The sequence below is a fragment of the Raphanus sativus genome, chromosome 4, assembly GCF_000801105.2.
Source record: "Raphanus sativus cultivar WK10039 chromosome 4, ASM80110v3, whole genome shotgun sequence".
NCBI lineage: Eukaryota > Viridiplantae > Streptophyta > Magnoliopsida > Brassicales > Brassicaceae > Raphanus > Raphanus sativus.
In genome coordinates, this window is record NC_079514.1 from 31,586,377 (window position 1) to 31,599,145 (window position 12,769).

The 12,769-nt window shown below is 40.9% G+C and overlaps 3 protein-coding genes across 3 annotated transcripts; 2 read left to right on the forward strand and 1 right to left on the reverse strand.

Annotated features, from left to right (window-relative positions):
- Window positions 1–30: 30 nt before the first annotated feature.
- On the reverse strand, window positions 31–4,115 carry LOC108855082 (E4 SUMO-protein ligase PIAL2). Its single transcript, XM_018628790.2, has 15 exons — window positions 3,892–4,115; window positions 3,715–3,787; window positions 3,556–3,624; window positions 3,329–3,394; window positions 3,170–3,252; window positions 2,983–3,034; window positions 2,818–2,889; window positions 2,420–2,487; window positions 2,284–2,332; window positions 1,992–2,178; window positions 1,844–1,895; window positions 1,719–1,770; window positions 1,498–1,614; window positions 803–1,402; window positions 31–724 (listed from the first exon to the last, which is right to left on the reverse strand). The coding sequence occupies exons 1-15, from the start codon at window positions 4,029–4,031 to the stop codon at window positions 269–271; spliced, it is 2,136 nt and encodes a 711-aa protein (XP_018484292.2). The 5' UTR covers window positions 4,032–4,115; the 3' UTR covers window positions 31–268.
- A 345-nt stretch (window positions 4,116–4,460) lies between these two features.
- Window positions 4,461–5,687, forward strand: LOC130494620 (putative receptor-like protein kinase At5g39000). The gene has a single exon (XM_057008204.1). The coding sequence runs from the start codon at window positions 4,461–4,463 to the stop codon at window positions 5,685–5,687; it is 1,227 nt and encodes a 408-aa protein (XP_056864184.1).
- A 4,858-nt stretch (window positions 5,688–10,545) lies between these two features.
- Window positions 10,546–11,718, forward strand: LOC130511289 (probable receptor-like protein kinase At5g39020). Its single transcript, XM_057008205.1, has one exon. It carries the CDS (start codon window positions 10,546–10,548, stop codon window positions 11,716–11,718), a length of 1,173 nt encoding a protein of 390 aa, XP_056864185.1.
- The last annotated feature ends 1,051 nt before the right edge of the window (window positions 11,719–12,769 follow it).

The following is a 12,769-nucleotide window of genomic DNA, read 5'->3' on the forward strand; positions in this document are numbered from 1 at the left end:
ATTGAATTTAACTAGCTTCAGTTAGGCATGTACCTTCAACTCTAAGTCTTACATATATAATTATAAATTTCATACATTGATCCACCTCAACTAATTAGGAAGCTATTTGACTAATTAAACACTGCTCCTAAGATTCGCCCTTTATGGGATCGTTGTGTGGAATACAACAGCACTGCCAACATTTCTTTCTTCATATTAACAAGTTACAAAAGCTCATTACGATAAGAGTTGTCTGTCCTAAGCATCAACCTTCCCTTGTTCTAGCCTCTCAAGTTCTCCATGTTGCTGTCGGTCCAGAAGGCCTCGTGAAGGTCGGAGGGGCGGTTGAAAGAGGCGGCTGAGCCTGAGACGATTCAACAGGTGGTGTCTGCGCCGGTTGTGAACCGTGAAGCCTAGTCTGAGACTGTTGGGTCGGTCGGATGATCATGTGGTCAAGAGCAGGGGAACATGAACCGGGAGTAATACTGCCTCGCATCCTTGGACGCCAGTTGGTTGCATCAGGAGTAGCCGAATCCACATCCATTAGGTCACTGGTTCGGGACATGAATTGAACAGGGGGGCTACTCGGTCGCTGCGTCTGTGTGGTTAAATGGTTACTGTTACGACTTGGCACGAAATGACTGTTAGGCTGGGAAGCATGTAGTGTAGGGATATGCGTAGACTGAGCCGAAAATGAAACACTGACAGGAGACTGGCTCGTAACTTGAACTGGGTGCCTCCGTCTCTGCAAGGAACACATGCCATCTACGTCTCAAAACTCAAGCGAGAGAAGAAAGTACATTTGTCAAACAAATTCACTAACCTGTGATGAAGTTGTCAATGACGGTGTCTGCGTAGAGGTTCTACTAACATATGTTCCCGCGGGAGTAACAGGTGAAGCATGAGCCTGAGAGAACTGAGTAGATGGAAAGACAGTGGAAGTAGTTGCTGGTATCTCTCCTGGAGATGGTGCCTGTGAGAATGGCGCAGGTACAGGTGTTGGATCTTGAGGCATTGGTATTTGAGAGTTATCTTGACCAGTTCCAGTACTCAGGTGATCTAGCATCACCTGGTCAACTGATATCACATCAGAGAAGTTGAACATAGAGCAGTAATCTTCGCCCAAAGGATCTTTGCTTGCGTTGTTGTTGTTAGATTGACCATGAGCATCTGACAAGGGAGGCTTCTGGTCCACAACCTTGTTGGTGTTACCAAATAGTTCAATATCAGCATCATTCTCATCAACCCCAGTGAGATCCAAGACAACTGGACCGGTATTTAACAAGCTATTTGGGTCTTCAAGATCGTGGATTATTGCATCACGAACAGGTTCCTCGTTCCCAATATTTTCCCTTCCAACCTTCCATGTACCATCAGCATGGATGATTACATCAGCAGCATTGTGCTCCGCATCTTTTAATATCTGAGCATATGATATGGGACGAGTTATATCTATATTAAGATGCAAATGAAATAACGTAGCAGTAACAAATCACAGCGTAGAGCTGAGATACTTTCCTTGGCCATGTTTTGATCAAAACGGATCTCTGGGTAAGAAACAGTTTGGTTGCAATGAGGGCAGCGCCAGGCTGGTTTTCTCATGTTTATGTTGACATAATTCCAGAAATCAAAACACTGCAGCAGAAAAAATTACTATATTACTAACAAAGATTGAGAGAAACACACAGTGTCTTCAGAAAGACTCTTTCAACTCGATAGTTATCAAAATCCTATATCACCTGAAGATGTTTACACAACTGGCCTTTGACTGGAAGCTTTATCCGGCTGTGACTGTATTAATATAGACTAAAATTAACAATCAAAACAGAACAAAGTAGTAAAGTAAAAGAGGCAAAAGTAGTACCTGATAGGACATCTGAGAGATACTCTTGATGGCCCCTCAATGATGTCAGAATCTATACACAGAACAAAAAAAATTCAAAGAGGATTCGCAGAGCATGAAAAAAAAAACTCATCACTCTCTCATCTTATGAGTTATGATCTTGAGTAACCTGGACTTGACTCTACAGCTCCAGACTGAATGTACTCTTTAAGAAGTGGTTTTTCAGGTAGCAGTGCTATACTCGTAAGAGCGATTACAACGATGTAATGGCCTTTGGAATTTCCCATAACTTGTAAGAGGTTCGTTCCATATTTGACGATGGCAGTAACATTTGTTGGGAGTTGAGGCCCCGAATCCTGAAAAGAAATAAACATTGGTAATATATATATATATATATATATATATATATATATATATATAGTCCAGATAACAAAATTCCATTAAGAACTAACTGCACAAACCATTGAGATGTTAACTCTCTTGTTGACCACCTTTCCATTTAACATGAAGCTGCAATTTTGGTACAAAGGCCAGAGAAGTTAAATAGAATCATATTTGGCGTCACTGACGAAAAATTAGCAAAGTCTTTTGTCTTACCTGACTTCTTGAGGATTTATAAGACAGGAAGACGTGTCTATGCTGTCTGTCTGGACGACAAATAGCCGCTGAAGAGCATACAATAATGTGGAGTAAGTGAAACCATATGCTAACCAAAACACACAGAGAGTCCATACATCGACAAGACGAAACAAAGATTGAAAATGTCTATTAATGGACATGGTCACTCTTTGTCCACAAACAATAAATGGACAAATGGATACGGGCTAATGGACTATTAGCCCGTGGACTCGCCCAGTTTACAGCTATATATTAAAGAAAGGATAGACAGATAAAATGCAAGCTAACAGACAATAAGTAAAATACATGACCACGTAATTGCACAGATATGAATAAAACTCAATACGAAATGATATCATTATTGAAAGCATACATACAATACTCTCTTGAGGAGACTGCGGCATATTTATCGAGATGTGAAAATCATGAGCAAGCATTGTATAGCCAGCCTGCATTGTAAGGAAAAACAACAACGAAAAGAAGCACAGTTAGAGGATAACATATCAGAACGTAGATGTTCAAAACAGAAGACAAAGCATGACCTTCACTTCAAGAGAAACAAGAACATGGCCAAGCTTCACAAATGGATAAAACCTGGCATCAGAAAGAAACGCTTAGTAAGTTCCCATTAACTACCAATCTACTTTACTGCATGGCTTAGCTCCTAATTATCAATCTGTGTAATCAACAAAGCCACGTGTCATAAGCGCGGTGAAAGCAAAACCTTACCTATCCATGATCTGCGATAATGTACCACCAGGACTTTGAATAGCAAGGCTCGTGTATTCAGGACTCCCAAAATCATTCTTCATCTGAACACCAAGGAAAACCATTATAATCCGCTATTAAGATTAAAACCAGGATTAGGAAGAAGGAAGGAAGAGAGACCTGATCAGCAAGAGCGATGAGTTCTTGACCCTCCCTGTCCGAAAACCACCCCAGTTTAGAAGCATGCTGTCCCAAATAAAAACCAAAATGAATTAACCATAGTTCATAGAAGATGACAAAGTCTAAAGCCATGGCTCGAATTAATCACATGAAAGTAAGCACAGTGCAGATTACTAATCCACAAAAAAAAAAGAAGTGGGAGCATTATCATTTATCACTGATGCCACCTTGATGGAGAACATGAGAACCATAACCACAGCCTTAGTGTACACATCGTTTCTATGTTGTTGGCACACCTAACACAAACATTAACACTAATCCACTATCAGTACACCACTTAACAATGGCCTCAGCTAAGAAGAGATAAAAAAAAAAAAAAAACTCACCTGTTTAAGCAAGGAGGGAAGATCTTGAACCCCTTTCGGGATTTTATTATTAGCTATCGCGTAATCAACTCCTCTGCACCCCCACCCCCACCCCCACCCCCACAATCGATTAAAAACCGAAGAAACAGAGTGATAAAAAAAAATTGAAAATGAAAATAGAAAGTTGTGTTTTTTTACTCGGCGAGAGTGATGCAGCAGGTTTGGAACTCTTTGACGTCGCTCTTGCTTCCTGCTTTTATGTGGGAAGCTAGCTGTTGCACCACCGAGGCCTTATCCCGTAACCCTGTTCCACCCACCGGACGCGCCGTCGTAGACATAGTGCGAATTTTGAATGAACATAAAAGAGAAATGAATCAAACGGTTTCCTCTTCCTTCGCTATCGATTGAGCTGATGGATTAAAGTTACGTCTGGTCAGTTCGAGAGGATTCTAGTCGAAAACATGTTATTAACCGAGGATCTAACTATTGGGCTTTTACTGGGCCTTTGTAATTTAGGCCCAATGTAATCGACGTTCTTTTTATTTACGTTTAATAATATTACAAAAGGTGAATACTTTGACTTTTCGTTTGTGAGAATCTGTGTTTGTTTCTTGGTCAGTCAACTCATGAGAGTCACTCGTAACAAATATGGCTTGAAACTATTCTCATCTCTCATCTTCTTGTTCGTCTTTTTGTTTTTGTAAACTATCATCTTCTCCTTCTTCTTCATCTTATTCATCTTAACCTTCTTTATCAAAAAAAATCCAATGATCTTCAACGTTTTGTTCGGTTTATCTATTCTCGTCTCCGCCACCCTCCGAGGAGAAGGAGCAACGGCGGCGTATGTTCCAACCGATGTCTTTCTCATCAACTGTGGTGCTACCTCTGATACCAAAGACCTCAGCGGCCGAACTTGGACGACAGAGCACGGGAATCTTGTGCCATGGAACTTAAACGACATGTCGTTTGCTGCAACTGCTTCATTCCAAGACTTTGGGGTTCCTCTGGTTCCTTTCATGGAAGCTCGGATTTTCCGATCTGAGTTCACTTACACATTCAAAGTCTCTCCAGGCTGGAAATTCCTCCGGTTATACTTCTATCCGACCATTTACGGATCCGACTTCAATGCCGACAATTCTTTCTTCTCTGTCACTGTCGACGGTTTAACTCTCTTGAAGAACTTTAGCGCCGATTTAACGGTAATGACTCTCAAACCGGAATCGAAATATATTATCAAAGAGTTTATCGTTACCGCTTTCAGAACTCTCAGGCTCACGCTCACGCCCTCTACTGATTCGTTAGCCTTCGTTAACGGCGTGGAGATTGTCTCCATTCCTGATCGTTTTTACACAAAGGGTGGGTTTGATGACAAAATAACAAACGTGGGTTCCAACATTGACTTCGAAGTAGATGACGAGATAGTATTGGAGACCGTTTACCGCTTGAACGTAGGAGGACAGATGGTTTCTGTAGTCAACGACACAGGAATATTCCGACAATGGTTTTCTGATGATGATTTCCTTCTCGGTGTTAATTCAGGAATGAAACCAGAGGTACCAGGTGTGGAGCTGAACTACACAGAGAAGACTCCCGCTTACGTTGCCCCGGATGATGTGTACAAGACGTATCGAACAATGGGGAACGTCAACAACCCTAGACTCAACCTGATTTTCAACTTGACGTGGCTCTTTCCAGTTGACGCCGGGTTTAACTACCTCGTCAGACTTCATTTCTGTGAGACTCTACGGGAAGTTAATGGACCGGTCCAACGTGTCTTCACCATCTTCATCAGGAATCAGATTGCAATGCTTGAGATGGATGTGATTGGCATGAGCGGTGGTTCTCGAATTCCGATTTATTTGGATTTCAGTGTATACGTGGGTTCTGAAAGTGGTCCGAGACCTGATCTACGACTTGAATTGCATCCTTACACAGAAGTGACTCCAAAGTATTACGATGCTATTCTTGTTGACATAAGCTTGAGTGAAGCGTGAGAAAGAAGTCATCCTAATCTATTAGTATTGAGGAGATAAGTGTTGAGTAGATTTAGGAGTTATCTAAATCTATAATTACTAATAGGATTAGGATAAACTATAACTATATATAGAGATATCATGTGATGATATATTGTGTGAGTTTTATGAGTTTGTAAGTTGAGGTTTTGAGAGATTTTCCTCAAGGTTTTAATAAGAAGAGTTCTTGTTGCGTGTGATTACAAAGCTTTCTTGTGTTCGATTACTTCTCTATCAAGATCATTGACGCCAGTTATTACAATAATTGGTATCAGAGCTCACGATGGGAGACCTAGTAGTATCAACGAAGCCAAAGGAAGGAGGATCAGCTATCAAGTGCCCTATATTGACTTCGACGAATTATACTGTGTGGGCCATGAGAATGAAGATCCTGCTCAAGGTACATGAAGTCTGGGATTGTGTTGAAACAGAGGTAGACGATCCGAAGAAGAATAATATGGCTATGGCGCTTCTGTTTCAAGGAATTCCAGAAGTACTTATACTTCAAGTTGGGGAGTTGGATACAGCAAAGAAAGTCTGGGATGCAGTTAAGACAAGGAACGTTGGAGCAGAACGGGTAAGAGAAGCTAGATTGCAGACATTAATGTCTGATTTTGATCGTCTGACAATGAAGGAGACGGAGAAGATTGACGATTTCGTTGGAAAGATCTCTGAGATGACCTCTAAAGCTGCTGCACTCGGAGAAGAGATAGAAGAACCGAAGATCGTTAAGAAATTTCTTAAAGGTCTTCCTCGAAAGAAGTATATTACTATTGTGGCTGCTCTTGAACAGGTCTTGGATCTCAAAACAACGAGTTTTGAGGATATCATTGGTCGCCTAAAGGCGTATGAAGAACGAATTTGCGATGATGAAGAACAGCAGGAGGATCAAAGCAAATTAATGTTTGCTAATAATGAATCTCAATCTTACCGAGGATATAATAACAACAACTATCGAGGCAGAGGACGTGGGGGACGCGTCCCTAATAGAAGTCGTGGTCGTGGAAGATATGGTGAAGCCAGAGATGCCTCAAGGATAACTTGTTACCGCTGTGACAAGATAGGTCACTTCGCATCAGATTGTCCAGACAGGTTGCTAAAGCTTCAAGAGACCCAAGAAGATGAGAACAAAAGTACACATGGAGCAGATGAACTCATGTTACACGAGATAGCTTCATACAGTGAAGTTGAGACAGCCTCAGGTGGAGGAGACGAGCTGTTGCTACATGAGACAGTATACCTTAACGAAGGTAAGATAGTACCTAGTGACTACGATGGAAACAGAGAAGAAGATAGTACTTGGTACCTAGATAATGGAGCATCAAACCATATGAGTGGTGATAAGAGGTATTTTTCGGAGATTGATGATTCCATCACAGGAAAGGTTCGCTTTGGGGATGACTCTCGGATAGATATCAGAGGAAAAGGAACTATAGAGTTCACTGATAGGAATGGAGAAGCAAGAAAGATAACAGAGGTGTACTATATTCCGGATCTTAAGAGTAACATCATCAGTCTAGGGCAAGCTACGGAGGCTGGTTGTGATGTGAGAATGAGAGGAGAACATCTGACAATGCATGATCGTGAAGGCAAGTTGATTGCCAAAGCAACCAGGTCAAGAAACAGGCTCTACAAGGTGAAGATGGGTCTAAAGGAAACGATGTGCTACCTCTCAACTGATATAAGTGATTCGAGTCGGTGGCATGGGAGACTCGGTCATATAAACTATGACACAATGAAGAATATGATATCAAAGGATCTGATCACAGGTATTCCACATATCGATGTTGAGAAGAAGATTTGTGGATCATGTTTACTTGGGAAGCAAGCAAGACGATCATTCCCACAAGCATCCTCCTTCAGAGCCACGAGATTGCTTGAACTCATACACGGAGATTTGTGTGGTCCTATAACCCCACATACAAGCGCTGGAAATAAATATATCTTTGTGCTCATAGACGACCACTCAAGATATATGTGGACAATTCTTCTCAAAGATAAAAATGAAGCTTTCGGAAAATTCAAACACTTTAAGCAACTAGTTGAGCAAGAGACGAGAGCACATATTCAGACTTTCAGAACTGACAGGGGAGGAGAATTCGTTTCACACGAGTTCAATGCTTTCTGTAATGAATCGGGGATCCAACGACATCTCTCAGCTCCCTATAGTCCTCAGCAGAATGGGGTCGTCGAGAGGAGGAACAGGACTTTATTAGAAATGACCAGAAGCATCATGAAGCATATGTCGGTTCCAAACTATCTATGGGGAGAGGCGATAAGGCACTCAACATATCTTATCAATCGAGTAGCGTCTAGGGTTGTTAAGGAGAGCACACCATATGAAGTCTATCACGGAAGAAGGCCTAATGTAAGTCATCTAAGGATCTTTGGGTGTATAGGCTATGCGAAGATTGATGGGAAGCTGCTAAAGAAGCTCGATGATAGATCTCGTGTGCTTGTTCACCTAGGAACAGAGCCTGGTTCCAAGGCGTATAGAATGTTTAATCCACAAACAAAGAAGGTGGTCGTTAGCAGAGATGTTACCTTTGATGAATCCAAAGGTTGGAACTGGAACTCCAGAAAGGAAGATCAAGTCGGAGGAAGCTTTAAAGTATCCATTGGAGATTTCGGAACAGAGTCTGGAACAGAGACTGAGTTGACTACTCCAAAAACAGAGGAGAGTCATGAGGATGTGTTGAGTGAAGAACATGAGACAGATGAAGAAGCAGAAAACAGAGAAAGTTCAGATAACGAGTCGAGAGTCCTTCGTCGATCTGAAAGAATTTCAAAGCTACCTGCATATTTGGAAGATTACGTGCTCTGTTCTGAAGAAGAAGGAGAGCTGTTACTTGCATATCTGAATGAAGAGCCACGCACGTTTGAAGAAGCTAAGAATCTAAAGGAATGGTTGAAAGCATGTGAAGATGAGATTGAATCTATCACTAGGCTTAAGTCGTGGTGTCTTGTTGACTTGCCTCCTGGTGCGAAGCCCATAGGACTAAAGTGGGTCTTTAAGCTCAAGAAGAACTCTGACGGAAGTATCAACAAGTACAAATCTCGACTTGTTGCAAAGGGTTACGTTCAGCGCTATGGGATTGATTATGAAGAGGTGTTTGCGCCTGTAGCAAGAATAGAAACAATAAGATTTCTAATCAATCTTGCTGCTACTAGTGGATGGGAGATACATCACTTGGATGTTAAGACGGCCTTTCTTCACGGCGAACTGAAAGAGACAGTCTACGTTACACAGCCGGAAGGTTTCGAGGTTAAAGGAAGTGAGCATAAGGTCTATAAGTTGAATAAGGCCTTGTACGGCTTGAAGCAAGCCCCTAGGGCGTGGAATGACAAGCTTAACAAGATTCTGATTGGGTTTGGTTTTATAAGATGTCTAAAGGAGCCATCTGTTTACAGGAAGGTGACGAGTAATGGGCTTCTTGTTGTCGCGGTTTACGTGGATGATTTGTTTGTGACAGGAGCAAGCATGAGAAGCATAAACCAGTTCAAACAGGAGATGGCCTCTAAGTTTGAAATGAGTGATCTCGGGAGGTTGAGTTATTACCTGGGAATCGAAGTCATACAACATAAGGATGGTATAACTCTGAGTCAAAAGAGATATGCACTGAAGATATTAGAAGAAGCGGGCTTAAGTGAGTGCAACCCTGTACACGTTCCGATGGACTCTGGTCTGAAGCTTGAAAAATCCGAGAAGGAGAGAGACATTGATGCCACAAACTATAGAAAGATAATTGGTTGTTTCAGGTACTTGTTACATACTCGACCGGATCTTTCTTACTGCGTAGGCGTCTTGTCTAGATATATGCAGAGCCCGAAGGAATCACATGGGATAGCGATGAAGCAGTGTTTAAGGTATCTTAAAGGTACTACATCATACGGTTTGACTTTTGCAAGAACTACAGAGAGAGCAACAAGGTTGATTGGTTACAGTGACAGTAGTCACAATGTTGATCAAGACGATGGACGAAGCACGACGGGTCACATATTCTATTTTGGAGACAGTCCAATCACTTGGTGTTCTCAGAAGCAGGATACGGTGGCTCTCTCGTCCTGCGAAGCTGAGTTTATGGCGGGTACTGAGGCAGCGAGACAAGCCATTTGGCTTCAGGATCTACTTCACGAAGTTTTGGGAGCTCCGGTTGAGAAGACAATCATCAAGATAGACAACCGCTCTGCAATTGCCCTTACAAAGAACCCGGTGTTTCACGGTCGCAGTAAACACATCCATACCAGGTTCCATTTTATAAGGGAATGCGTCGAGAAAGGTCTGTTGGAGGTGGAGCACGTGCCAGGCACTGAGCAAAAGGCAGATATACTGACGAAGGCTCTTGCTCGGCTCAAGTTCAAGGAGATGCGCGAGTTGATAGGTGTTCATGATGTGGACAAGATGGACTTCAAGCTTAGGAGGGAGATTGTTGACATAAGCTTGAGTGAAGCGTGAGAAAGAAGTCATCCTAATCTATTAGTATTGAGGAGATAAGTGTTGAGTAGATTTAGGAGTTATCTAAATCTATAATTACTAATAGGATTAGGATAAACTATAACTATATATAGAGATATCATGTGATGATATATTGTGTGAGTTTTATGAGTTTGTAAGTTGAGGTTTTGAGAGATTTTCCTCAAGGTTTTAATAAGAAGAGTTCTTGTTGCGTGTGATTACAAAGCTTTCTTGTGTTCGATTACTTCTCTATCAAGATCATTGACGCCAGTTATTACAATAATTCTGAATGGTGTAGAGATTCTGAAGCTGATCAATGCTGACGATATTGCTGGACCAAATCCAAAGCTCGTAAAGTCCGGAGGCGAGTCACATGTTGTAAAAATGACTGGACAGAAACGGGTCGTTACAATAACACTTATTGCTGTTGGTTCTGCGACTGGGCTGGTGTCTATCATTGTCTTACTCATCTTGTTGGTGCGACGTCAGATAAAGAGGAAGAAGAATAGGCAGAACAATAGTGTCGCTATGTTCAAAGTACTACTTAAACACTATACTTATGCAGAAGTGAAGAAAATTACAAAATCATTTTCACATACTATTGGGAAAGGAGGATTTGGAACTGTTTATGGTGGAAACCTTTGTAATGGTCGTAAGGTTGCGGTTAAGGTATTAAAGGATTCAACGGGAAATGGAGAAGATTTCATCAACGAAGTTGCAAGCATGAGCCAAACATCTCACATAAACATTGTTTCTCTGCTTGGTTTTTGCTATGAAGGGTCCAAAAGGGCGATCATATATGAGTTTCTCGAGAATGGGTCTCTGGATCAGTTTATCTCTAGAAAGAAGCCCTTGAATCTGGATGTGGCAACTCTATATGGAATCGCGCTAGGCGTTGCTCGGGGATTAGAGTACTTGCACAATGGCTGCAAAACAAGAATTGTCCATTTCGACATCAAACCTCAAAATATTCTGTTAGATGGCAATCTTTGTCCTAAAGTCTCAGACTTCGGTCTTGCTAAACTATGTGAAAAAAGAGAAAGCATTGTGTCATTGATAGACATGAGAGGAACTATAGGTTACATTGCACCTGAGGTGTTCTCAAGAATGTACGGCGGAATCTCCTACAAGTCTGATGTGTATAGCTATGGAATGCTGGTGATCGAGATGTTGGGGGCAAGAACCAAAGAAATAATTGAAACCACGGCTTCCAACGCTACTTCAGTATACTTTCCTGATTGGATCTATGATGATCTTGAAAATGGACAACAAACGTGGATACTTGGAGATGAAGTAACTACGGAGGAAAACGAGATTGCAAAGAAGATGATATTGGTGAGTCTCTGGTGTATTCAACCATGCCCAATGGATCGTCCACCCATGAACAGAGTTGTTGAGATGTTAGAAGGAAGTTTGGATTCTCTTGAAACTCCCCCTAAACCTTCTATGCATATTTCGAGAGGGCTTGTGACTGACCAATCTTCTTCTCTTCCTTCATTTTCTCATGGTCAGGAAGTTGGAGGAAATACTGAAACCTTTGATTCTATAAATATTTAGCACAAAATATGTTTTCTATGATTCGGTAAAAGAAATTCCAAATAACAAGACAGATTGTAAGAAAAACTTTAATATTCTTATTACAAAATAAAAATGTTCAAAAGTACAACTGCCTTTATGTTTCTCCTTGTGTGAAATACAAGACCCATAGAGTACACATTGTATTTGGTGTTACTTCTGGGTAAAGTTGGCACGACCGACTCATGTGCCATTTTAGTTTTCATCATCAAAACTCATAAGTAATATGTATTCCCGAATCGTGGAGGAAAAGAAACAACAACACCAATTGGAATTAATTGGGGAAATTGGAAAAGTACGTCATATATATAGAGAATAGATGGCATAGATAATGATATCAAATGAAAAATCTATAACTTGATATTACGAAAGATCAAAGAGAAGAGACTTTTCATCAGCAAATACCTTTATTAGAAATCATTTGAAGGAACTTTAGAATCTTATTCAATCAAATTTATGTGACACCACACAACTTGTGTATAAAAGCTGACCAATTCCTAACTACCCAAGTAATTTCTAGCAATAAGAGTTATTTCTCTCATAAGAAACATCATTCACTAAAAAGCCAAAACTCGTGTTCTTTTGGTTGTGCTCTGTAATATCTTCCAACGGCTCCATTAGGTGTGCTTCAATATATACTCTAAAATTTCCATTTCTTTGAATATATATATATATATATATATATATATATATATATTTTTTTTTTTGGGTCTCACATCACCACTCCAGAATTGCAATCTTAGAATATACATATTTTTGGGTCTCACATCACCACTCCAAAACTGCAATCTTCTTTGTTTACTTGCATCGCAAGCTAGTTTGAGCCTTAATCTTCTTCAGCTTACACTTTTATAGTTGCTGGCTTCTTTTGTTGCATTTCTCCCATCTCCTTTCAAAATGATGTTTTCAAGCCCCATTGGTGTAGCAATAATTACTTCTGGAATGTGTTGTATGAGTCGGTATACTACTTGGTGTTAATAGCAGATGTTGGTCAAGGGTTACCGTTGAGGATCTGCCTCTCAACCTTGCCACG

What these genes read in the sequence shown, in the direction of transcription:
- LOC108855082 (XM_018628790.2), bottom strand. Translation starts at nt 4,031, where the DNA reads ATGTCTACGACGGCGCGTCCGGTGGGTGGAACAGGGTTACGGGATAAG. An exon ending in TTATCGCAGATCATGGATAG is followed by an intron (nt 3,035 to 3,169) that starts GTAAGGTTTTGC and finishes TTCTGATGCCAG; the next exon opens with GTTTTATCCATTTGTGAAGC. An exon ending in ATAAATCCTCAAGAAGTCAG is followed by an intron (nt 2,333 to 2,419) that starts GTAAGACAAAAG and finishes CCAAAATTGCAG; the next exon opens with CTTCATGTTAAATGGAAAGG.
- LOC130494620 (XM_057008204.1), top strand. Translation starts at nt 4,461, where the DNA reads ATGATCTTCAACGTTTTGTTCGGTTTATCTATTCTCGTCTCCGCCACC.
- LOC130511289 (XM_057008205.1), top strand. Translation starts at nt 10,546, where the DNA reads ATGACTGGACAGAAACGGGTCGTTACAATAACACTTATTGCTGTTGGT.